The sequence below is a fragment of the Mesoplodon mirus genome, assembly GCF_964341445.2.
Source record: "Mesoplodon mirus genome assembly, chromosome: 5".
Classification (NCBI taxonomy): domain Eukaryota; kingdom Metazoa; phylum Chordata; class Mammalia; order Artiodactyla; family Ziphiidae; genus Mesoplodon; species Mesoplodon mirus.
In genome coordinates this window covers 111,432,803-111,460,267 of record NC_138980.1, presented here as the reverse complement: position 1 = coordinate 111,460,267, position 27,465 = coordinate 111,432,803, and the positions used below count along the sequence as shown (strand labels likewise).

Sequence of the window (27,465 nt, the reverse complement as noted above, 5' to 3'; positions counted from 1 at the left end):
TACCAAAATTCATTCAAGAAGTAATAGATTACCTGAATATCTCTATGTCTATTAAAGAAGTTGAATTTATATTTTAAAATCTTCCCACTAAGAAAATTATAGTCCAAAGTTGGTTTTACTGGTAAATTTTCTCAAACATTTAAGGAAGAAAAAAATACCAATTCTACACAAATTCTTTAAGAAAATTTAAAAGGAGGAAATGGTTCCCAACTTACTCTCTGAAGCCAATGTTATCCTGATACCAAAATGAAACAGATATTACAAGAAAAGAAAACTATCAACCAATGTTCCTCATGAACATTGATGCAGACATTCTTAATACAATTTTAGCAAATCAAAAGGATAATACATCACAGTAAAGCGATAACTATCCCAGAAATGCAAGGTTGGTCTAATATTCAACTCTCAATCAATGTAATTTATCATTAACGAACAAAAATAGAGTAATACTTTTCAATATCTCAATAGAGAAATAGCTTTGTCAAAATTCAATATCCATTTCTGATAAAAACTCCCAACAAAGGAGGAATAGAGGGGGAAACTTTCTCAACCTGATAAGGGCATCTACAGAAAAAAAAACATAGCTAACCTCATACTTGTTTTAATTTATTGGGGCTTCCATTACAAAATCACAGACCAGATGGTTTAAATAGCAGAAATTTATTCTCTCATAGTTCTGGAGTCTGAAGTCTGAGATCAAGGTATTGGCAAGGTTGATTTCATTTTGACCCCTCTTTTCTTGCTTTTTAGATGTTCATCTTTCTCCTTTGTCTTCATATGAATTTTTCCTCTGTATGTCTGGATTGCTGTATCCAAAATTTTCACTTCTTATAAGGACACCATATTAGGTTAGGTCCCACCCTCAAGACCTAATTTTAACTTAATTACCTCTTTAATGACATCATATTTGAATATAATTACATTCTGAGATACTGGACTTTGGTACTTCGACATACGCATTTTGGGAGGACACAGTTCAGCTCATAAAAATACTTAATGGTGAAAAACCAAATGTTTAGCCTTAAGATGAGAAGTAAAACAAGGATGTTCATTTTCACCACCTTTGTGTGTATATATACACTATATCTGTATTTGTATCTATCTACCTGTCTATCTATCTATCTATTCATCTGTCTATATCCAGTGAGTATAGTAAGGGAAGAAAAAGAACTTAAAGCCATATTGATTTTAAAAAATAAGTAAAATTTCCTTTATTCAGAGATCCTTCATGTAGAAAATATAATGTTTTCTACAGAAGAACTATTCAAACTAGTTAAGTGTGTTCTATAAGTTTGCAGAATATATATACAAAATCAATATGCAATCAATACTTACAATCAATACAATATATAAAATCAATATACAAAATTAATTAATATGTATAGTCAATATACTAGCAATGAACAATCAGAAATTAAAGCTTAATGAAATACCATTTATAATAACAGCAAAATATAAAATACTTAAGGATGAATATTTTTTAAAATATATGAAGGACGTGTGCATGGAAAATTACGGAACACTCCTGAGAGAAATTAGAAAAGACCTAAATAAATGGAAGGATAAAATGTTCATGAGGCTCAAGAGTCAATATTTTTAACATGTCAATTCTCCCCAGGTTGAGATTCAACACAGTCCCAATCAGAACCCCAGCAGAACTTTTTTGTAGCAATTGAATACCTGGTTCTAAAATTCATATGGAATGCAAATGACTTGTAATAACCCAAACAACTTTGAAAAAGAAGAAGAAAGTAGAGTCTAGCACTACCTGTTTTCAAGAATTAGAGCTACAGTAATCAAGATGACATAGTATTGTGTAAACATAAACTGATGAACGGAAAAGATTAGAGAGTTTAGAAATAGATCCCCATGTATATAGGAAAATATGCAAAGATAATTCAGTAGAGAAAGGGTAGTGTTTCAAAAAAATTACACTGAAAAAAGTGGTTATCCACCTGCAGAACAAAAAGCTTTGGACCATACTTTGCGTTGTATTCAGAATACCTCAAAATTAATCAAAGACCTAATTTTAAAACCAAAAACTGTAAAACTTCTAGGAAACATATGAGAAAACCTTTGTGAATTTGAATTAGGCAAAATTTCCTTAGATACGATACCAAAAGTATAATCTATAAAAGGTCAAAAATGTATGACACAATTCGTAATTGGGTTTCATCCATGTTAAAAAGTTGTTTTTCAAAAGACAGTGTTTAGAGAATGAGAACACAAGTCACAGACTTGGAGAAAATATTTTCAAACAAGTATCTGATGAAAGACTTTTATCATGAATATAGAAAGAACTCATAAAACTCAATCACAGAAAAACAAACCAACTTTAAAAGTGGGCAAAAGAGTTTAGTGGGAATTCCTTCAAAGAAGAGATATGGATTGCGAATAAACACATGAAAAAATGATCAACATCATTGCTGATTAGGAAAATGCAAATTAAAACCACACTGAGGAACTTCTGTGTACCTATTAGAAAGGCTAAAAATTTAAAAGCTAACCATTACAAGTTTTAGTGAGAATGTGGAATAACTGGATACATACATTTCTCATGGGAATGTAAAATATTACAACCACTTTGGGAAAATAATCAGTTTCTTAAAATATTAAATACACACTTACCATATGATCCAGCCATTCCTCTCCTAGGTATTTACTCAAGATAAATGAAAGCATATGTCCATACAAAGGCTTGTACATTCATAGCAGCTTTCTTTGTAAAAGCCCAAAACTGGAAGCAACCCAAATACACATCAACAGGTGAAAGGATATGTAATTAGAACACTATTCAACAATAAAAAGAGAATGAACCATTGGTACATTATTTTGGGTGAATTTCAAAATAATTATGCTAAATGAAATAAACTAGAGAAAAAAGTACCTGTGATTCCATTTGCATGCAATTCTAGTAAATGAAGCTAATGTGTAGTGACAGAAAGCAGGTTGTCTGGGGAAGTGAGGAGTGGTGGTGGTGTGGGGGCGTGCTGCAAAGGTCATGATGAAGCTTTGGGGATGATGTATACGTTAATTATCTTGCTTGTGAGGATGGTTTCACGGGAGTATCTATGTGTCAAAATCATACACTTCAGATATGTGCCATTATGTATTGTCTGTCAATCATACTTCAATAAAGCTGTTTAAAATAACACTTACTATGCTCAAAATCATGATAGGGTCTGTACGGGATACTGAATACTTGCTATGTTTTCCTTCTTAAAAAAAATGTAGTTCAAAATAATAATACTAGAGAATACGATTGAATTGTTGCCTTTAAGGAGTTGACAGTTTTCCAAGAGATTAAGGCTGATTTTTATATAAGAATTGGGAGAACTGGATAGGAAAATCAATCCTTATGTTAATAAAATCCTGTTTTAAACATTCAGAGGAAGGAAGGGTTATTTAAGGTTGAAAGCAATAACCATATATTCATGACAGAGTTGACATTTTAACCACACCTTGAAAAATGGACTTTCAACAGAGAAAGATAAGAAACAATTCTAGCAACACAGAAGACAAAGAACAAAGGCAGAGCGTTGAGAGATAATGGAACGTGTTTTAGGGAATGGCAGTCAATGCAGTTAGAGTAGCAGGTTTGGAGTATGCAGGGTCCTGTGGAAGGTGAGCTTAGGAAGAGAAGGTGGGGCAGATGGGACTTGTAGACAAAGCCACTGCAATTCTGTTTCTTTGAATATTTCTTTGACTTCCACAAGCAGAACTACTCAGTCTTGACTTTGCATTCCCCTGATATTTTACCCCATATTGTATTACAACACCTGTTACATTTTATTGCATCGTGTGCGTGTCTGGCTTCACCCATACGCGCTCTCCTATTAGAAAGGACAACATTTGGCCATTATTAATACTCGACAACATATGCTGTTAACACTCTAAAAAATAGGAAAGTCTAGGAGTCTGTCATGATCAGAGTAAGCAGGTGGAATTTGAACTGCTCCTGTAAAAACTGAGTAGGTTTTGGGTAAGATGGAGAGTAGAGAGAAGGGCATTTCATAGAGGAGTGAGAATGTCCATAGTAAAGTGTGGGGGAGGAGTGGGGAGTGTATATTAAGGAGTACTGAGAATTGAGGTTTATAGGAGAACCAGTTTTTATTATTTGTTATTATTTAACCCAAGAAGGAAGAGACACGTGCTATATATTTTTTTAATGTTTTTATATCTTTATTACAGTTTTGTCCAGCAGTAAATAGTATATAATGTTGTCTCTTGTTTCTAAAAAATTTTTAATAGATCTTTATTGGAGCATAACTGCTTCACAATACTGTGTTAGCTTCTGTTGTACACCAAAGTGAATCAGCCATATGCATACATATGTCCCCATATCCCCTCCCTCTTGAGGCTCCCTCCCATCCTCCCTATCCCACCCCTCTAGGTCATCCCAGAGCACGGAGCTGATCTCCCTGTGCTATGCCGCTGTTTCCCACTAGCTAACTATTTTATGTTCGGTAGTGTAGATGTGTTGATGCTACTCTCACTTAGCCCCAGCTTCCCCCTCCCATCCCGTGTCCTCAGGTCCATTCTCTATGTCTGCATCTTTATTCCTGCCCTGCAACTAGGTTCATCAGTACAGTTTTTTTTTATTCCATATGTATGCATTAGCACACAGTATTTGTGTTTCTCTTTCTGACTTACTTCACTCTGTATGACAGACTCCAGGTCCATCCACCTCACTACAAATAACTCAATTTCGTTTCTTTTTATGGCTGAGTAATATTCCATTGTGTATATGTGCCATGTCTTCTTTATCCATTCATCTGCCGATGGACATTTAGGTTGGTTCCATGTTCTGGCTATTGTAAATAGTGCTGCAGTGAATATTGTGCTACATGTCTCTTTTTGAATTATGGTTTTCTCAAGATATATGCCCAGTAATGGGATTGCTGGATCATACGGTAGTTCTATTTTTAGTTTTTTAAGGAACCTACATACTGTTTTCCATTGTGGCTGTATCAGTTGACATTCCCACCAGCAGTGTAGGAGGGTTCCCTTTTCACCACACCCTTTCCAGAATTTATTGTTTCTAGCTTTTTTGATAATGGCCATTCTGACCAGCGTGAAGTGATACCTCATTGTAGTTTTGATTTGCATTTCTCTAATAATTAGTGATGTTGAGCATCTTTTCATGTGCCTCTTGGCCATCTGTATGTCTTCCTTGGTGAAATGTCTATTTAGGTCTTCTGCCCATTTTTTAATTGGATTGTTTGTCTTTTTGATATTGAGCTCCATGAGCTTTTTGTATATTTTGGAGATTAATCCTTTGTCTGTTGTTTCATTTGCAAATATTTTCTCCCATTCTGAGGCTTGTCTTTTTGTCTTGTTTATGGTTTCCTTTGCTGTGCAAAAGCTTTTAAGTTTAATTAAGTTCCATTTGTTTAATTTTGTTTTTATTTCTGTTTCTCTAGGAGGTGGGTCAAAAAAGATCTTGCTGTGGTTTATGTCAAAGAGTGTTTTTCCTTTGTTTTCCTCTAAGAGTTTTACAGTGTCTGGTCTTACACTTAGGTCTTTAATCCATTTGGAATTTATTTTTGTGTATGGTGTTAGGTAGTGTTCTAATTTCATTCTTTTACATGTAGCTGCCCAGCTTTCCCACCACCACTTATTGAACAAGCTGTCTTTTCTCCATTGTATGTCCTTGCCTCCTTTGTTGTAAATTAGGTGACCATGTGCGTGGATTTATCTCTGGGCATTCTGCCCTGTACCATTGATCTGTATTTCTGTTTTTGTGCCAGACCATACTGTTTTGATTACTGTAGCTTTGTGGTATAGTTTGACATCAGGGAGCCTGATTCCTCCAACTCCATTTTTCTTTCTCAAGATTTTGTTGGCTATTCGGGATCTTTTGTGTTTCGATATGAATTTTAAAATTTTTTCTTCTAATTCTGTGGAGAATACCATTGGTAGTTTGATAGGGATTGCATTGAATCTGTATATTGCTTTGGGTAGTATCATCATTTTTACAATATTAATTCTTCCCATCCAAGAACATGGTATATTTCTCCATCTGTTTACGTCATCTTAATTTCTTTCATCAGTGTTTTATAGTTTTCTGAGTACAAGTCTTTCACCTCCTTAGGCAGGTTTACTCCTAGGTATTTTATTCTTTTTGTTGCAATGGTAAATGGGATTGTTTCCTTAATTTCTCTTTCTGAGCTTTTGTTGTTGGTGTATCGGAATGCCAGAGATTTCTGTGCATTAATTTTGTATCCTGCAATCTTACCAAATTCATTGATTAGTTCTCATAGTTTTCTGGTGTCATCTTTAGGATTTTCTATGTATAGTATCATGTCATCAGCAAACAGTGACAGTTTTACTTCTTCTTTTCCAATTTGTATCCCTTTTATTTCTTTTTCTTCTCTGATTGCCGTGGCTAGGACTTCCAAAACTATGTTGAATAGGAGTGGTGAGAGTGGACATCCTTGTCTTGTTCCTGATCTTAGTGGAAATGCTTTCAGTTTTTCACCATTGAGTATGATGCTTGCTCTGCATTTGTCATATGTGGTCTTTATTATGTTGAGGTAGGTTCCCTCTCTGCTCATTTTCTGGAGAGTTTTTGTCATAAACGATGTTGAATTTTGTCAAAAGCTTTTTCTGCCTCTGTTGAGATGATCGTATGTTTCTTTTCCCTTAATTTGTTAATGTGGTGTATCACATTGATTGATTTGTGTATATTGAAGAATCCTTGCATCCCTGGTATAAATCCCACTTGATCATGGTGTTTGATCCTTTTAATGTGTTGTTGGATTCTGTTTGCTAGTGTTTTTTTCAGGATTTTTACATCTATGTTCATCAGTGATATTGGTCTATAATTTTCTTTTTTTGTGACATCGTTTTCTGGTTTTGGTATCAGGGTGATGGTGGCTTCCTAGAATGAATTTGGGAATGTTTCTCCCTCTTCAGTTGTTTGGAAGAGTTTGAGAAGGATCGATGTTAGCTCTTCTCTAAATGTTTGATAGAATTCTCCTGTTAAAGCCATCTGGTTCTGGACCTTTGTTTGTTGGCAGATTTTTAAATAAGATTTCAATTTCATTACTTGTGATAGGTCTGTTAATATTTTCTAAGTCTTCCTGGTTCAATCTTGGGAAATTGTACCTTTCCAAGAATTTGTCCATTTCTTCATGGTTGTCCATTTTATTGGTATAGAGTTGTTTGTAGTAGTCTCTTATAATCCTTTGTATTTCTGTGGTATCAGTTGTGATTTCTCCATTTTAATTTCTAATTTTATTGATTTGAGCCCTCTCCCTCTTTTTCTTGATGAGTCTGGCTAAAGCTTTATCAATTTTGTTTATGTTCTCAAAGAACCAGCTTTTAGTTTTATTGATCTTTGCTATTGTTTTCTTTGTTTCCATTTCATTTATTTCTGCTCTGATCTTTCTGATTTCTTTCCTTCTCCTGACTTTGGGCTTACTTTGTTCTTCTTTCTCTACTTGTTTTAAGTGTAGGGTTGCATTGTTTATTTGAGATTTTTCTTGTTTCTTGTTGTGAGATTGAATTGCTGTAAACTTCCCTCAGAACTGCTTTTGCTGCATCCCATAGGTTTTGGGTCGTCCTGTTTTTGTTGTCATTTGTTTCTATGTATTTTTTTATTTCTTCTTTGATTTCTTCAGTGATCTCTTGGTTATTTAGTAGTGCACTGTTTAGCCTCCATATATTTGTGTTTTTTACAGTTATTTTTCTGCAGTTGATTTCCAACCTCATAGTGTTGTGGTCAAAAAAGATACTTGATACGATTTCAGTTTTCTTGAAGTTTCCAAGGCTTGATTTGTGACCCAAGATGTGATCTATCCTGGAGAATGTTCCATGTGCACTTGAGAAGAAAGTGTATTCTGCCACTTTCGGGTAGAATGTCCTGTAAATATCAATTAAGTCTATCTGGTCTATTTTGTCATTTAAAGCTTGTGTTTCCTTATTTATTTTCTGTTTGGATGATCTATCCTTGGTGTAAGTGGGGTGTTAAAGTCCCCTACTATTACTGTGTTACTGTCGATTTCTCCTTTTGTGGTTGTTAGCATTTATTTGCCTTATGTATTGAGGTGCTCCTATGTTGGGTGTCTAAACATTTATAATTGTTATATCTTCTTCTTGGTTTGATCCCTTGATCATTATATAGTGTCCTTCCTTGTCTCTTGTAACATTCTTTATTTTAAAGTCTATTTTTATCTGATATGAGTATTGCTACTCCAGCTTTTTTTGTTTCCTTTTGCATGGAATATCATTTTCCATCCCCTCACTTTCAGTCTGTATATGTCCCTAGGTCTGAAGTGGGTCTCTTGTAGACAGCATATATATGGGTCTTGTTTTTGTATCCATTCAGCCAGTCTGTGTCTTTTGGTTGGGGCATTTAATCCATTTACATTCAAGGTTATTGTCAATATGTATGTTCCTATTACCATTTTCTTAATTGTTTGGGGTTTGTTTTTGTGGGTCTTTTTCTTCTCTTGTGTTTCCCGCCTAGAGAATTTTCTTTAGCATTTGTTGTAAAGCTTGTTTGGTGGTGCTGAATTCTCTTAGCTTTTGCTTGTCTGTAAAGCTTTTGATTTGTCCATTGAATCTGAATGAGATCCTTGCTGGGTAGAGTAATCTTGGTTGTAGGTTTTTCTCTTTCATCACTTTAAGTATATCCTGCCTCTTGCTTCTGGCCTGCAGAGTTTTTGCTGAAAAATCAGCTGATAACCTTATGGGGATTCCTTGGTATATTATTTTTTGTTTTTCCCTTGCTGCTTTTAATATTTTTTCTTTGAATTTAATTTTTGTTGGTTTGATTAGTATGTGTCTTGTTGTGTTTTTCCTAGGGTTTATCCTGTATGGGACTCTCTGTGCTTCTTGGACTTGGGTGACTATTTCCTTTCCCATGTTAGGGACATTTTTGACTCTAATCTCTTCAAATATTTTCTCAGACCCCTTCTTTTTCTCTTCTTCTTCTGGGACCCCTGTTATTTGAATGTTGGTGCATTTCGTGTTGTCCCAGGGGTCTCTGAGATTGTCTTCAATTCTTTTCATTCTTTTTTCTTTATTCTGCTCCTCAGCAGTTATTTCCAGTATTTTGTCTTCCAGCTCACTTATTCGTTCTTCTGCCTGAGTTATTCTGTTATTGATTCCTTCTAGTGTATTTTTCATTTCAGTTATTGTGTTGTTCATCTCTGTTTGTTTGTTCTTTAGTTCTTCTAGATCATTGTTAAACATTTCTTGTATTTTCTCAATTCGTGCCTCCATCTATTTCCGAGATTTTGGATCATCTTTACTGCCATTACTCTGAATTCTTTTTCAGGTAGGTTGTCTATTTCGTCTTCAGTTATTTGTTCTTGTAGGTTTTTAACTTGCTCCTTCATCTGTAACATAATTTTTTGTCGTGTCTTTTTTTTTTTTTTTTTTTTAATGAGTGTGATTGTGTTCCTGTCTTACGGGTTGTTTGGCCTGAGGCTTCCAACACTGGAGTTTGTAGGCTGTTGGGTAGAGCTGGGTCTTTGTGCTGAGACGGGGACCTCCATGAGACCTCCCTCCGATGAATATTTCCTGGGGTCTGAGGTTTTCTGTTAGTCTAGTGGTTCAGACTTGGAGCTACCACCCCACCTGACCCCTGGCTCGTGAACCAAGATCCCGCAAGCCACGTGGGGTGGCAAAAAAAAAAAAACAATAACAAAGTTAAAAAATATATATTAGACTAGGAAACTAACAGGTATGTTAGAAAGAATATAAAAATAAAACTATAGATGAATCAACAACCGGAAGGTATAACAGTATCACAATAGTAAAAAAGAGGAGGAGGGAAAAGAAAAAAAGATGGGGGGGCCCTGGCTGTGGAGGGGGGCGCCTAAGCAAGGGCGAGGTTTGGGCCTGGGCAGGGCCTATGCTTCGGACCCACAGGGCTGGAAGAGGCCCTGGGGGCTGTGAGCGGTGGGGCTTAGGCTCAATGGAACAGAAGGGGCCCAGGCTTGCCCCTCACCCCTGGTCTCAAGGGCAGGGGACTTCACCTGGGAGCCCAGCAGGCTTCCTGGGCTCAAGTGGGTGGGGCAAATGCCCTCCTCTCCGTTCCTGACCCTCCAGTCTAGGGGGCCCTTTCCGCCTGCCTCTCCTGTTCTCCCCTTGGCCTCCTTCCTATGCTCCCAGGACCAATGCGGCCGGGTGCAGTGGGCGGTCTTGGAGGGCAGGGGACTGGCCTGGGAGCTCAGCAGGCTCCCTGGGCCCAAGTGGATGGGGGAGACGCCCTCCACTCCTCTCCTGTGCCTCCAGCAGGGCCCTTCCTGCCTGCCTCTCCTGATCTCTCCAGTCTCCCTCTTATGCCACCAAGACCCACATGGCCTGCACAGGACTTTGGAGGGGGTGTACCAGCCTGGAAATTCAGCAGGCTCCCTGGGCCCAAGTGGGCGGGGCGATTGCCCTCCACTCCTCTCCCTCTTCTCCTGGATGACTCCATGTGCCTGCCTCTCCTGATCTCCCCGGCCTCAGGGATGCTGATCCTGTCTAGCCTCCACTTCTTCTCCCCACCTCAGTCCCCCCACATCCTGTTGGTTCACTTTGGGGTTTCTCCCATCTCCTTGGGTGTCAGGGTACCCCACCAGTGGCCAGCTCGCACCCTAGTTGTGGGGAGACGCTAACTCTGCATCTTCCCACACTGCCGTCTTGATTCCATCCCCTATATATTTTAAATGAAAAAAAATTAGGTATTTCCTCCCTTGGTTATTATAGTAGAGCTCTAAGGAACCAGAAGAAGAAAGAATTTTATAAGTTCTTAACAAAATATATCAGATACTCTCTTCTGGAAATATATTTATTTTTTTTTAGTTAAGATGTACATATGTTATATCAATATAGAAGTAAGAGTAGCATTATATTTGCCATGGGCATTATGTTCTATTGCCGTGGTGAACCTGTGGTGGCCCATAGGTTAAAAAAGATTAAGAAACAGGGCTTCCCTGGTGGCGCAGTGGTTGAGAGTCCGCCTGCTGATGCAGGAGACACGGGTTCGTGCCCTGGTCCGGGAAGATCCCACATGCCGTGGAGCGGCTGGGCCCGTGGAGCCATGGCCGCTGATCCTGCGCGTCTGGAGCCTGTGCTCCACAACAGGAGAGGCCACAACAGTGAGAGGCCCACATACCACAAAAAAAAAAAAAAAAAAAAAAAAAAAGATTGAGAAACAATGAACTAGAATTTCGGCACTTTGAGACAGGACTCACGCTGGATGTAGCTTGGTGGGCAGCAGTGTGATGTTCTAGAAAGAACGCTGGCCTCTCAAATCAGAACACCAGGATTTGAATCCCACTTTAAAACTTGTTCAGTGACCCTTAAACAAGTTATTTCCCCTATCAGATCTTCTTTCATCATTAATTAAATTGGGATAAAACAATAATGACTTCACGTCATTAATATGTGGCGCGTCTGCACACACACACACGGACAACAAAAAAAAAATGAGAAAACATGTAGCACCTTGCTGGTACGTGGTACACAGTTTTCCGCCATCACATTCTTCATCTTGCATAGGTGGCATAATGCTCTGTAGTTAGTAGGTATGCCAACACTTGCTTACTGAATGAATCAACATATGAATGACTGAGAACCATTGAAAAATTCCTTGTTTTCTGTTATGGTGTTCAACTTAGTGTATCCAGAGAACTGACTGAAAATAACCTTTTTCCTGATCATCTCTATGTGTTTGAGTAAAAAAGCAATGGTAAAACTTCCTCTCTTCCTCGGTTATGTACCTTAAGAATAAGTGAACTAAATATGCTAGGAGATCTTATTTTATTTTACTTTAACCATTTAATTTATATTTTAATTCAATTTAATTTTAGATAGGCCCCATGACACATAATCTCTGGTTCTCCAAGTATTCTTAGCTCATCCCTGTTGTAGTAATGTGTATTGAGAGCTCAGCCTTGTCTTGCTTACCAACCTTCTCCCATACAGAGAGAAGCATTTCTCATAGTTCAGAGAACATTCTGGAAGAATGTTCATAGTTTACAAAAGTAGGTATGTAGCTGGTCTTATGATTTAGAAAAAGAGATTAAAACGTAATGAAATATGAAGAAGCCATATCTTAAGAATGGAATTTTGGATGTTAAAGCTGTATTCTGAAAATAAATATAGTTTTAAACAATAACTTGTACTAATTTGCTTCAAAGAAAAAATATTGAAAAGAATAAGAGTTATTTAAATTAGCATACCATTTATAAGTAGTTTCATAGTTAAAACTAAACACATTCAATTACAGTTTGGATTACACTGTTGTTTTACCTAACAAACCATTCAGGTTGATTCGTACAAAACTAGGAAATAAATTCAGCACAATCCATATTATAGAATCTGAATTAGAGAGGCTCAAATTTATTATAAGTACACTTACAAAGACTTTATGAAAAGATGCCACTTTGTGAAAAGAAAAAGCATAAAATGTTAAAATTATTCTTTTTGTTTTCTGGATTTTTTATTTGGCTGAATCTCACAGTTCTGTGTTTCTAAGGTCTTTTAAGGCATAGTTTTTGGTTGTTTAGTGTTCATTGTTAGTGTTTTGGTGAAGGTGTTCAATGAAGATTTGTGGAATTTAGGAAGTTTAAATGTATGACCTATAATATATTACAATTCAGAAGTTTGAAGCTAAAATCTAGGGAAATCTAAGCATGTTTTTAAAATAAGCTCTGATAATTCAAAAGCTATTTGTGATACATTCTGGAAAGGCAAATTTGTTGGCTTTATTTTTTCCAGGGAGCTAATTTTTACCAGATTGTTAGGATATAACGAGACGTACATTTCTAGTGTCTGCTTTTTTTTTTTAATTGTGTGTTACAAATACTCCAAAACTAGAGTTAAAATAAACAAAAAGTTGAGTCAGGAATACTTCTCATTTAAAAAATAATCCTGGAATTTTGGAGTAGAAAGAGACTTTAGAGTTTATTTTTTCCAACTTCCTCCTCCTACTAATGAGGGAATTAGTCCCAGAAGGGTAAACTGACTTGTTTAGAGTCCATAGCTTGAAAAAGAAAAAAAAAAAGGGGGGGAAAGGTTTCTTTTTCTTCTATACTTGGTACAGGAAGTACCCAATAAATAATTCCCAAGAGGGAAGTCAGCATGGCATGAGGTATGTATTATTGTGAATTTATTAATTAGCATTTTGGTTCTTCTGTAATTGACTAAGGAGACTGGTTAAGGTAAGTTTTTCCCCATGAAATAGAGATGCTGGGAGCATGCATGTTCTTATCCCAGATCCTGGCATTCTCCACAATGATGCCATCCTGGGAACACTCCTGGGCAGAAATTTTCAAGAAGATTTAATGTACACACCTTTGAAATAAAAAGTTTGGGGAGGGGTATATTTCATTTGAAAATAAAAACAATATTCTGATTTGATTTTGAGAAAATTATTCATTTTTTAAAATCCAAGAAACATGAATGACATTTGCATTTCCTTTTTAGAAGTTGAGAGATTTTGAGACATAAGTCAGCTAGTTTTCTCCTTACAGCACCCCTCTGTTGTTTTGGAATCAATCATTCTTTCTTTCAACAATTATTTATTGAACATTTCAGACATATTCCAGGCATAGTGGTAGCTTATTAAAATATTAAGTTAAAAAGACTTGGCCTCTGTCTGAAAGAGGAAAGGAATTTATTCCTGGAGAGGTTACAGTACACTATTATTGCTCCAGATTTTCCCTTGCCATCTATACTTGCCATTATAAAATTTGACATAGTAGTCATATAGTAGAGAAAATGATAGATAGAAATTATAAGAATGTTTCACTGCATTTATTTATCCATTTATTCAACAAGTATTTATTGAGTACCTCCAATAGAGACTTTGCGAGTACCTACTGTGTTCCAGACACTGGGCTGTGTGAGTGTGGGGTACACCAGTGAGTAAAACATTCAGTGATCCTGCCTTCATAGGGATTACATTCTAGTGGGTGACACTAACAATGACCAAGAAACATAAGAAATAAACAAATGACAGAGCATGTTAGAAAGTGACAAGTACTGTTTAAAAAAAACAGAAAGATAGAGTAGGGAGATCACATATGTGGGAAGGAGAGAAGAAAAGAGGGTGTAATTTTAAATAGTGTGGTCAAGAAAGGTCCCATTGTGAAGGTTACTTTTGAAGAAAGACTTGAGAGTAGTTGAAATAAAAATCCAAGAATTAGGGTAACTGTAGGGTTTGAAATTTTACATTTATTTTAAGTCTATTTTGTTATATGTGTACTTCCTGACCAGAGGATGCAGATGATGGTAAACTCAGAGCTTTTTTCTTCTCTTTCTTTTCTCTCCTATTAGCTTTGACTTACACAAGGAATGGTATTTCCACTCTATTTTCTCTTTTGTACTTAAATAAAATAAATGTATTTCATATGATTTTTGTCCATCTGTAAGAACAGGGTTTACTTTGAGAATTTCCTCTTGACAGTCCGATGCAGCGTGTAGCATAATTTCATATAATTCATTGTTTCTTATAAACATAAAAATCCATGTATTGCCATTTTTAGAGTGACTTAGTCATCTCATTTTGGGCAACAAATCAAATTCTTTTCCCTTTGAGTCATTGAATCATCGATTCAGATAAGAAAATGGTTTATTTTCTTAATATTCTTGATTGACTTTAACATGATTTTAAAATAAAAGTATTTGTTTCTTACAGATTGTATTTCTGGCATCTGCCTATGTAAGTCCCCAACTCACGGAGGAGAGCTGTTCAGCCGTGGCTGCTGTCATACATTACCTGTATCTTTGCCAGTTTAGCTGGATGCTCATCCAGGTTGGTACCTCATTTCCTCCCTCTGCCCCCTTCAGCTTTCCAATGTGTCTGGATGGAGTGGCCTTTATATCTGATATTCTTTATACTGAAATGGAAGTAATTCCATATATCCATCACTGCATTCCCAGGAGATCAATGCAAGAAAAACCTTATAAGCTGTACAACATTAGAAAGTGTAGTGAATTTGAGGAAATGAAAAGAAATCTAGTAGAGTTGGAAATAAGGGAGTGGTAGGAGATGAGACTTGTGATGCAGGCCCTATATGACACAGTAAGAAATTTTAACTTTTTTTCTATGAGAAGTCATAGAATTATTTTTAAGCAAGAGAGTGATGTGATGAGATTTGGATTTTAGAAGGAACTCCCTGTTTGTAGTGAATTGAGTTCAGCGAAGAGTGGACATGGGAGCCAATTAAGTAGCTTTAGCTGTATTCAGGGGAAAGAACGTGGTGCTGTGAACCAAAGAGGGAGAAGAGACAAAGGGAAGTGAACAGCTTCTAAGAATTGTTTTTTTAAACTAGAACTATAGGATGTAGAGATTGGTTATAAAGAATGCAGAAGGTGGAACCAAGGATGTTACCCAAGTTTCTGGCATGAATGAATGGGTAGATAGTGGTGCCTTGAACTAAAATAATGATCCCTGGAGACTGGGAGAAGATGATGAGTTTTTTTTAAGGACATGCTGAGTGTGAAGTTCTTGTGAGATCTCCAGTGGAGACTCAGGGAGAAGTGGAATATGCAGAGCTAAATCCCAGAACAGAGGTCCATGCTAGAGAAATATATTAGACAATTACTGACTTAGAGTTGGAAAATGGAGCCATTGCTTTGGAAGAGATCACTTTGGAGAGAGTACAGAGTGAAACCCAAAGAGGCCTAGCATACTCTCCTGAGGAACTAGTAAGGGTTGGGGAGAGATTTGAACTCTCCTTTTCTGACTAAAGTCCCAAATTCTCTCTATTGTCTAATGCTGATTTGCTTGATAAAGAGGCTAATGTGAGAGTTGGATCCACTTAAGCACTATTAATGTCACTAATTCAATAGCTCAACTAAGATGCTGCCTTCGAAAGTGATTTCTACATGGTGGTATTGTTCAATCTTTCATGGATAGAAATAGTTTCATATGTGTTTCTGAGTATGCAGGTGAAGTATACTATGTAAACAGATGCATTCAGGCCCTTGCGTGTTCTTTTTTCTAATGTTGAATAAGAAAGATGTGGGATTTCTACCATCTGGCAATATTGGAGGAAGGTGAGGTGATACTATTAGTAGAGAATACCATACAGAGTCAAGGAAGGGATCTTTTCCCAAGTATCATATTATAGTTGGCTCTGAAGGAGAAGAAAACTGAACTGTTTAGTTAATAGAACTACTTGGAACAATTGGAGGCCTGCATCTGGGTTTGAATTCTGGCTCTGTTACTATCTTTGTAACCTTAATCAAGTTATTGACTCTCTCCAAACTTTGTTTCTAAATCTGCATATGGAGATAATAATTCCTACCTCATAGAATTATTGTTTTATAGCTCTTTGAGCAGCTCTAATTATGGAAAGTTTATGGTGTTCTCCAGTCCCCCACCAAACAATTAAAAAATAAATCTAAACCATACAACATAAAATAAATACTTGCTGAAATTACAATAGCATTTGCAAGATTCTCTGACTCTCTTTAGTAGTTTATCTAAGTTGAACTTTTTATGTGCGCCCTGTGTATGTTGTCATTTATCTTCCTGAAGTGAGGTCCATAGCGGTTTGCTGAAGGTCTTTGTCCATGTCCCTGACCTATTCAGTTTTTGATGAAAGACCTGGATGAAAACACAGGAAGCTGTCTTATCAGGTATGCAATGATACAGAGCTGAAACAAGCTAAAACAGCAAGCTGCCTGTGTTAAGAGTACAGGTAGAACGAATATAGAAAACCTGTACTGTGACAGCTTGAAAATGAGAGTGAAAGAGACATAATCTGATGGGGGTTAATGTAAACAACTTGAAATTTTAATTTAACCCAAACTCAGTAGCAATCGAATGTGTGACCAGATTGCTTAAACCATAGCAACTACAGTAACTACAAAAACAACACAGACCTGGGTTACATTAATAACAGTATGGAGGCAGCTGGGGGAACCATGTTTAAATTATAATCTACAATAGTCAGACAACCCTGGCACCCTGTAACCACTTTCAGCAGGAATATTAACCAGCCAGTGAGAAGTTGGAAGACAGTCCTATAAGAAACTTCGAGGCAGCTGGAGACAACTAACCTGGAAAGAACTTAGTGAGATGTGATGGCTGTCTACAGATACTGGGAGGGCTGCTACAGGAAAGAAAGAATGGACTATATAGCTCCATTTGGAAGAACCAGAGCAAATGGGTCAAAAATTAGGGAAGCAAATTTTGAATCACGTTAAGAACTTTTACAGTCAGTAAGGATTTCAAAGTTGAAAAAGCTATGTCTAAAAGTAGAGAGCGTCCAATCACTGAAATATATTCAAATAGGGGAAATGACCAACTTTCAAATATGTTGTAGACAGATTTCCTGCTTTAGGGGATGGCATATAAAATTTCATCCAACTTAATAGAGATTGCTGTATTCTGTATGTCTTCTTCCAGTTTTGAGTAAATATGATCATGGATGATGCACATTTAGTAAACTAATTAGATTTCTGCATGGCTAATGGTTTAGGAAAACTATTTAAAGTACCAGTAAAGTTTAATGTGTTTCAGATGGTACACCACACACTTTCATGGTTTGTGGTGTGACCACAAGGGAAAAATTCAATAACTTCTGATTCTAGGTAGGTTACTTCTAATGAGTTACTTTGTGGTCAGAGGTTGTCACCTTTACTAACCTGTATTTTCCTGTTTATAAAATACTGTCTGCTAAAATCTTTTTTTTTAACGAGAATTCGTTTTTAAAACATTATGTAAAAGATAAGACTACTGTTAATCCAATCTTGTTAGTCAAACAGTGGAAAAAATTGAAAGAACATTAACATTTCAGTAGTTCTACTTCGTATTTCTAGCAATGTAGGAGAGAAATTGATATATGTATGTGTGCATAGCTTATGATGAAAAGTTAATCACTAACTTTTAATCATTGAGCTAAGCATGCAAGAATTATTTATTTTGATCTGCATTATATCTTCAATCTTAGAATAAATACATTTAAATGAATTTATCTTGAAAAGTTATATTACTTTTACTTCATACTTTTAATACATTGTAGTAACAAGGGATTCTATTTTAGAGTGGGTAAAGAGCAATTTTGTTGGTAAACATGTTACATAACTTCTCTGAGCCTAGATTTTCTTATTGAATGATTAGATTTGTAATAACAGTACCTCTCTTTGAGGACTGTAAAAAGACAAAATGAATGAATATATGGAAAGAACTTGGAATGATTCCTGGTACAGACTGCACACTCCACACGAATTTACCCATATTATCGGCTAAGCAAATATGTAGACTAATAATTCTTAGATTTTGAAACATGTTGAAATACTCTGTTTTTCCAGTATAATTTACATCTTTTTTTTTTTTTTTTTTTTTTTGCAAAAGAGAATTAGCTTGATATAGGGGAACGAGAGAGCTGACATTGTGAGGCAGACATGAGCTGAAAAGCCTTAGCAAGCTGATAACCTCTAACCGCTTTACTGAAGAGCACGTGTGGCTCATAGCAGGCTCCAGAGCTAGTGGCCTTGACTGTTTCTCTAGACTTCCCCTTTCTTGAGTGTTTCTTTAGGCTTCCCCTTTCTTTGACAGGGAAGTCACACTGTGCATGATGGGAATAGAGTAACAAATTATTTTGCTTATTTTTTTAGAAGTATACAACTCACAAATTCCTTTTTGCCCATGGAAATTGAGTTATCCTTCTGTTTGCTCTTCATGTAAGATCACTCTGAAATTACTGAAACAGCAGGGTTATGTCTACTCTAAGAAAAATTGACAGTGAGAATTTAAGCCCTCATAGTACTTTTGCTCTATTTTCTTAGTTATTTTTCTAATTTTTGTTTCTTTTTTCTGTTTTGATTGGCTTTCATTTTAGAAATAACATATACTAATTGTACAAAACATAATCAAACACTATAGAGAAATATTAAATGAAAAGTACATCTATTTCTCCCTCTTTCATATGCTCTCCACCCTCTGCTCTACCCTCAACCCTACTCCCAAAGTTAAACAGTTAATGGTTTCCTGTGTATGCCTCCAGATATATTCCACAAACATATAAATATTTATAAATATATAAAGAAGCACATGTGTGTGTTTATGTGTATATAGTGTATGTATGTTTACATATAGTGTATATATATATATATATATACTATATATATATATAATATACATATAAATTTACCCCATACTGATATACTTTTTTTTCTCTTCTATAATATGGTTATTCCATAATTTTTTTCTGCTTCCTATTAATGAAATGCTGGTTATTTCCAGTTATTTTTGCTATTATAAACAATGTTTCTTGGAACATCCTTACACTCTGAATATTTGTTTACTTACAGAATATCCGTAGAATAAATCCCTAGAACTAATGTCTTTGCTCTTAACATCTACGTGAAACATGCTACCAGATGGATTGCCAGACCATGTGTGAATTCATGCAGGAAATAAATCACAAGTAAATTATTTGAGATATTAGTATATAATATAGGTAAATAGAAACTTAATTTTGCCTGTATATTCATTTGGCCCAGTTTTATGATCGTTTCCTGTCACCAAGTTAAATTATATAATAATCTGCTTCAGTTATGATCAATATCCAAGCCTGGATTGTCCTTGCAGTCTGTTCATTTCATGCCGAGGGACACAGCTTACTCAAAACTATAATGTTTTATTTTGAAACTAAAGCTTACTTGAAGAACATATTTCTTAAATGGTAGAATAAAGTTAGAAATCATTTCACAGTTGTACTTGAGCATTCATATCTTGTGCTTTAATCTCTCCTTAAAATCTGGCTATGAAGAAGCAAATGTATGTATATTTATTTCTTGATAGAAAGACTACTTAGTGCCAGAGCATAACAACAGGAAGGGAAATGCTAATATTAGCTGTGTTTTTCCTTTGCCATTGATTTAATTTGAGGGGACATCAAAGGTATTAAGGACAACAGACTGGTAATTATCAAGATAAAAATGATATATCCAGGGCTTCCCTGGTGGCGCAGTGGTTGGGAGTCCGCCTGCCGATGCAGGGGACACGGGGTCGTGCCCCGGTCTGGGAATATCCCACATGCCACAGAGCGGCTGGGCTCGTGAGCCATGGCCGCTGAGCCTGCGCGTTTGGAGCCTGTGCTCCGCAATGGGAGAGGCCACAGCAGTGAGAGGCCCGCGTACCGCAAAAAAAAAGATAAATCCAGGAAATACTGAATTCTCCAATCCTCCCAAAACCTTGTAAAAATTGTTAAAAGGGAGGATAACTGGAACAAGGACACATGGTAACATTTCTTAGACTCTCCTCTGAAATGAATAAGAATGTATGGTAATGACAGAATTAATAGCATCTATGATCTCTGACTGAACTTGATGCTATATATCAGCGCAAGGTTTCTGGTGACACAATTAATAACCAAATATTAAACAGCAGGCTAGATTCCAATCTTATTCCACATATCATGAAAAGGTATGGGATTCAGGCAGCCTATTTTAACTTAAAAAAAGAAAAGGCATTTCTCCTTTACATTTTATAAATATAATATGTACTATATTAGCATATATTATATGAGCAAACTAATGAATCTGTGTTTATGGAGCATAGGAAAGCATTTATGATTTATTACCATCAAACATTTAACGCAGTATAGCTTCAATTTTCCTGTGCACTTGGAAGATAGTAGCGGGAATCACTGAAAATGTTACTGTAAAAATAAATAGACATGTCCGTATACGAATGTAAGTAAATATGCTTATAGATACACCATCTTTTAGTTTATTCCTATCTATATTTGAACTAAATTGTATCTGGGTAATTCATTTGGTTGGTTTGCATCTTAATCAGAACCAGTTTAAATTCTAACAGCCTCAATTCCCAATTCTGAGAAATACGCTTCTCCTGTCCTCAGTTTCCTCCTGTATTAATGATAATAATAATAATAAAACTTAGGAGAGGGCTTCCCTGGTGGCGCAGTGGTTGAGAATCTGCCTGCTAATGCAGGGGACATGGGTTCGAGCCCTGGTTTGGGAGGATCCCACATGCCGCGGAGTGGCTGGGCCCGTGAGCCACAACTACTGAGCCTGCGCGTCTGGAGCCTGTGCTCCGCAACAAGAGAGTCCGCGATAGTGAGAGACCCGCGCACCGCGATGAAGAGTGGCCCCCGCTCGCCGCAACTAGAGAAAGCCCTCGCACAGAAACAAAGACCCAACACAGCAAAAATAAATGAATTAATCAATAAACTCCTACCCCCAAACATCTTACAAAAAAAAAAAAAAAAACTTAGGAGAGCAGTTGTCTTTATTAAATGAGATACAGCTTAATGTGGGGTCTACATTTATTAACCAATTAGTAAGTACTGATTCCATTCTTCTTCTCTTAAACTGTTGTATTTAACATTTGTAAGTTTCTACCAGTTTAACATTGACCCCCTTCATTAGGAGTTCAATCAAATCAATTCTACAATTCTTTCTGAGAAGGTAGTATATAAATGAATAAACTCAATAACTAAACCAAATTATGAAATTGTTATTAAATTCAATGAAGACTGTTAAATATTGAAATTGTGTACATCTTCATTTATTTGATATTTCTCAATAAAGATTGTATGCAGAGCATTTTACTAGGTACTACAAGGTATACAAAAATTAATCTACCGTAGCTCACAGATATGTTTCAGCCATTCCTATTCTGATTAAGGCCTTTATAAGTTCTCATTTAGTGCTGGCAAAAAGTGGAGAGGGAAAGAGAATGGGTTATCTCCATACTTGAACCAGGAAAATACATCTCCACTGGTACATACAATGAGTGCGGGAAAATGAGGACAAAAAAATAAGCTCTCATGGAAACAATAATATTGTCAGCATTTGTGTGACTTTCTATGGAAATAAATCTTAACCTTAGTCTTCACAAGATGCTTTGTTCTATAACTAACCCAAATATGAAAAAGCTATGTTTTTCTCTTGCTGCCTCAGCTTCCTTATCTCTAAATAAAATGTCTTGAGATGGTCCATAAGATGGTTCTAACAAAGTGTTTAAAGCCTAGAGATAGAAATGTAACTGGAGACCTAGGTACTGACATTTCGATTCACATTTCGTCTTTAGCAAGAAATATGTAAGTGTGGTAAGCTGTGCTCAGTCAGTATGAAGCAAGTTGGTGAGAGTGACACCTTTAACTTACACTGAATTTTCATAATTCTTTTAGTTCTAACATTGGATAAACACAGATACTGAGGCACATATACTATATATCTGGCAACATAAAAATATTATGCAAAGATAATGGTCTCTTGATACTCTAACCTTCGATTACAAAGGAGGAACCACGATTACAGGGAAAGGAATGTATCTCAAATGTTCCACTCCCACCTTATTGTGGAGAATGGCAGTACTGGAGCTTTTAACCCAAGTGCTTCAGAGGAGCAATATATGCCTCAATGTTTTTAGAACAATGAAGAAAAACTAAGTTAATCTAAGCAAACGTTCAAATCATAAAAGGAATAATAAGCATATAGGCTAACTCATTGAACCCAAGTTCTGTAAGTACAGTTGGACCTCAAGGAGCTGCGAGCAGGAATGGAAAGCTTTGTCCCTTCTTCTTCTCTGCAAACACACTTTCTCTCTTCACTGTGCTTTTGGCTACTCCCACCACTAAAGTTCATATGTTTTCTTTTCTCAGTTGACCAGCTTAGCTATCACAAAATTTCAGGGAACTCAATGAGAAATGATTGGTCCAGCCTGGCTCAGGCTTTGTCGCCAAATCCACAGCTGTGGGCAGAGGAACAGGGTCATGAGCCTACCCTGCATATGTTGGCAGGGGGTGGGGGAAGGTGAGGAGGGAGACAGGGTTCAGAGAAGAGCGCTGATGGCCTAGGCGTACATCCCAAAATATACCTACCACACATACTATATTAAAACATTTTAAAATTCAAGTAAAACTTGAAGTGAGTTAGTCAACACAAATCTTAGGTTTAGGCCATATGGTATTTCCAGAATAATTAGATGTTGTTTCATTACATAGTGTTTCCATTCTTTAGCAAAAAAAAAAAAAAGTCATATAGTGGTAAATACTGTCCCTAGAGTATACCTCAATGATTGGATTCTTTTGAGAAGGAAAGAGATTTTTTTTTTTTAATTAACAAAGGCTTATGACATTTGGAGCTTGATTTGCTTAACTGAGCATTCAAGAATCAGTGACCCTGTACCTTGAGCTCTTTAGAGCAGAAGCATTGTGTGTGTAAGTCTAACAAGCAATTACATTTGTCTCAGTCTTATCTGAGGCTGTGGTAAAGGTCAGACAGTTGCTGAAACGTTCAGTGATTCTAACTGATGGAACTAATGTTCATCTGTGTAAAAGTGGACATTTTGGAAATGCCCCAATCTTTATCATGATGAATCAACTTAAAAGTCATTTACCAATCTGTGCGCTCCTTCCTGATTCTTCCACCGCCTGCACCACTGAGTTACCATGTTATAAGGATACACACAACATCGATTTAAAATAAATAATCCATACTTTTATTTTGGAAATGGGTTAATCATCCTTACTTTGCATGAATTTTCATTCTCTAAACAGGCAGTATTGACCACTCCAGCATCAGACACTTGATACAGTCCCACCTATTTGAGTCATGTCCCTACACTAATAATAGAAAGGAGGAAAAAAGCCTCTTGGACCTAATAATTTTTAAAAAGAAGTTAGAACAAATTTACATAAGCAGCAACTCAAAACATCCTTCCTAATTACAGATAGATGCAGATGTACATAAAGATATGGAGTGCTGACAGGAGAAATTAAGAGACAAAAATCTTCAAGTAACCAAACATTTTTATCCTTTCCTGGTTTAGGCCAATCAATACTAATCCTTCAAGGCTAATTTGGTTCAGATAGAATCTTACCTGGAAGCCTCAGTAAACTATCTGAAAGCCTTCCCAGGAACATTAGGCATGTTGTTTCTCACATAGAAGAGTTTCCATTGTATCACTGCTTACTTTTGGTCTTTATTTATCTTTTGTTTTTCACACTGTCCGACATCCTAATAGGAGATTTAAGTGAGGTGGTCACATTTTTTAGTGCTGACTATGTACTTAGCACTTTATATGTAGTGTCTTACGTAATCTTTATAATAGCTTTGTTGTACACATGAAGAAACTGAGATTGTTGTCACTTGCTCTGGGATTGTTGTCACTTGCTCTGGGATTGTTGTCACTAGTGTATAAAAATATACATATATGATTAATCTGTACTCACACTCCCCAATATGAAATTGAGAAGGGGGATTTATCTAGTGGATAAGCATTATGTGTGAAATATGTATGATATGACTTTCAATGTTGTTTCTGTAATAAAAGATAATTAAACATAAGTGATCTCATGGGAAAAGAACACTAGAAGGCAGAATATGTAAGTTCTAGATTTGGCTTATATACATGCTAGGTGTGATTTGGGGCCAGTAGTAACATTTCCAGGCCTCGGATTCCTTCTTCTATTTATCTAATGTATCCCTTCATCCCCCTCACTCTTTATATACACTTGTCCCTTTTATATTTTTATCTTAAGAAGATAAGAAATAACATATAAAGTATGATATAAATTTAAATGTTTTCCTTAATGATTTCTTCCCATTTGTTTGGAAAGTAAGATTCAAGAAGGTAAATACCTCTACCACCTCTGTTACTGTTATAGCCCCAGTGCCTGGACGGGCCTTTGAAATGTAGTAAGCACTCAATAAGCATTTATTAAGTGAATGAATGAAAAAGAGAGAGTGTAAATTGAGAAAGGAGAATGGCCGCAAAACCTACCCCATCACAGTACATTTTTCTCTGTGCAAACATTTTCTGTTTACTTGTCTGTCTCCCACTTGGGACTGAGACTAGGGCTGTTGTCACAATTCTATCCCCATTCCCTGGAACAAGTGTCTGACTCTACCACATGATAAGCCCTCAATAAGTAAACATTGTTTAAAAGTCTGGAACACAGGACTATTTACTTCATTATCATCATGAAGCTGTTCATATGGAAAGTAAGTTTGAGTATCTGTGTGTTTCTTCAGACATTGACAGAACAATCACAGACGATTATGACTGAGTCAAATCGTCATAATCAAAACAAATTAAGCAAAATATAAAGTACAGTAAATAAACTAAGTATTTACTAATGTTTTCAGACTTTTGAGATACCCTGAATTTCTCGGGTATATGAAAAAAATGAATGTGTGAACTGACTTTAAAAATCAAATCAAAACTATAGTTATTGAGTAGAGCCTGGCCCTTTGTTGATCTGTTGTCCCTCTTTATGCCTAAGCCAGGTGAGTGTGTTTCCTGTACCACTAGACCAGAGCCTGTTCATCTTATGCTCTGCTTCTTTCCTTAGTCTGTGAATTTCTGGTACGTGCTGGTGATGAATGATGAACACACAGAAAGGCGGTATCTGCTGTTTTTTCTTCTGAGTTGGGGACTTCCAGCTTTTGTGGTGGTTCTCCTCATAGTTATTTTGAGAGGAATCTATCATCAGAGCATGCCGCAGATCTATGGACTCATCCACGGTGACCTGTAAGTACATCCAGGCAGAGCACACTGCCTCCTCAGCCTTTCTGTATCCAGGCAGATTTACTGGTAGAAAGTGGGAGCAGTTGACTAAGGGGTCTGACTGAAGGAGCACCATGAAGACCTTTGCCTTCCTGCCACACCTTACTTCCTCTAATTATCTCTATAAATAAGAAACTATTGCCTCTCCAGTTCCTTTGATAGGTGCAGTTTTCTCAGGTGAATTGGTGTATGAAACAGTTCACAGCAATTTATACTTTACCATAATTTTAGTTTGTTAGATTGGGACAAACAGAAATACCTAGTGAAATCAGGGAACTATGAAAATTTTGGTGAAGAATAGAATCAGTGACAAATTTGGAGTGTGGCATGTTATCTAAGGAGTCTGATATTTGGGGGGCGGTGGATGGGGAGCATGGCAGCCACCATCATTCATAAAATCACTAAATACCAAAAGACTATCAGAGTGAATGGAGAGTGTCTTCAAAAGTACATGGGAAGGAGGCAAGGTCAGCTGGGTCCTTCTGATAGATTCTTATTAAAGTACACTGTAGTCTTGAAATCTAACGGATCTTTATACACACATATATATGCATGCCTTAATCCTGAATCTGGTATCTTACAACTTTGAGGACCACTCAGCCCCTTCTATTGACTCCACATTAAAAAAAAAAACTTTGGGTAATAAAGCTTAATTAACTCCCTTGGTGTAATGAGGATTTAGAGGAAAAAGTAACATTTCTAAATAAGAAAGAATAGCCTAGTCACAATCTTATGAAGACAGTGTTACCTAATTATCTCACAGGTTATTGTGAAGATAAAAATTAGTTAATAGATGTAAAGAATCTTTTGAAGCAAAAGTACTATATAAGCAGAAGTCATTTTCATATTATTATTGCCTCTGATCAATTATGATCATCCATTATATATTAATCAACACTTGTTATTGATGTATGCAGATATACTTCACACGTGGGCAATCGCAGACTAATATCCCATACCACATTAAACCAAAGGAGATGAGCTATGTAATACACACCCATTGAGATACCATATATATAATTTAGTCTTTTTATTGCAATTCAGTAAGATTCCCTCATGCTGATTAATTTATAGCATTACAATAGTATTGAAATATAGTATTATATTTTGTTGATATAAAATTCTAAAAGCCTGATCTTCTAGAAGGGAATGGTTGTGTCTTTTCACAGTTATATTATGACATATTACTACTCCTGGCATTAATTTAAATCTTGGGCTGCCAGGATTAATTTCAGAAAGTTCTGCATCTTTCTTTGTCAAGTACAAAGTAACCATGAGACAAGTCCTGGTGGCCAGTAGCCATCTCTTTCATGAGCTCCCTGGCAAGATTGGAGTTATTTGGCAGCAGTTTTAGCATCACATGTATACACACCCAGTCTGGATAGATGGGTGTGTATCACCCGATGAAAGTGATGTTAACTAGAAGAAACTCTCTCTTGATGCTTCTAAAAGGATTTTTAAGAGAGAAATTAACTGTTATACAAGAATGTACAAATCAACTGACTCTTAAAATATTTGCCTTCTGAGGCTTTTGCAGAAAGTTCTTTATTACCAGCTCAACTATAATAAATGCAATGTAAAATATATTAACCTTTACCCAATCTTAAAATTACAGCCTTATTCAACCAAAAGTGACTAACCTTTGTAAGTAGTATAGGTTACTTTTCTTCTTCATTCACATAGAATATTCATGTGAACTTATTCCACTTTTTAAGAAATTCCGTATTTTTGATATTACTTTAATCTCAATGTAAGAATAAATTACTATGTTATTTTTGTAAAATATTGTATACTTATATCATCATTCAAAAACATGCCTTTTCTCTGGAGATGGTAGGATTTGTGGTTGTAAAATAACTGGACATCTGTTGTGCAGTGGTTGTTTGCAGTAATAAAACTTTATTTTTAGTGAGGAATTTTCTCTAAGTAGATCTTTAATGTATTAATATGCTCAAGTTGTTATA

General features: G+C 36.2%; 1 protein-coding gene across 1 annotated transcript in view; it reads left to right on the top strand.

Moving 5' to 3' along the window:
* The window catches only part of ADGRV1 (adhesion G protein-coupled receptor V1), a gene marked incomplete at its 5' end in the record, with an annotated part of 528,497 nt that overhangs the window by 339,442 nt on the left and 161,590 nt on the right, over window positions 1–27,465 (top strand). The window contains 2 exons of the mRNA XM_082623775.1: window positions 14,642–14,758; window positions 25,287–25,465. Of these exons, the coding sequence (XP_082479901.1) occupies window positions 14,642–14,758; window positions 25,287–25,465 (296 nt within the window). The remainder of the gene's footprint in view (window positions 1–14,641; window positions 14,759–25,286; window positions 25,466–27,465) is intronic.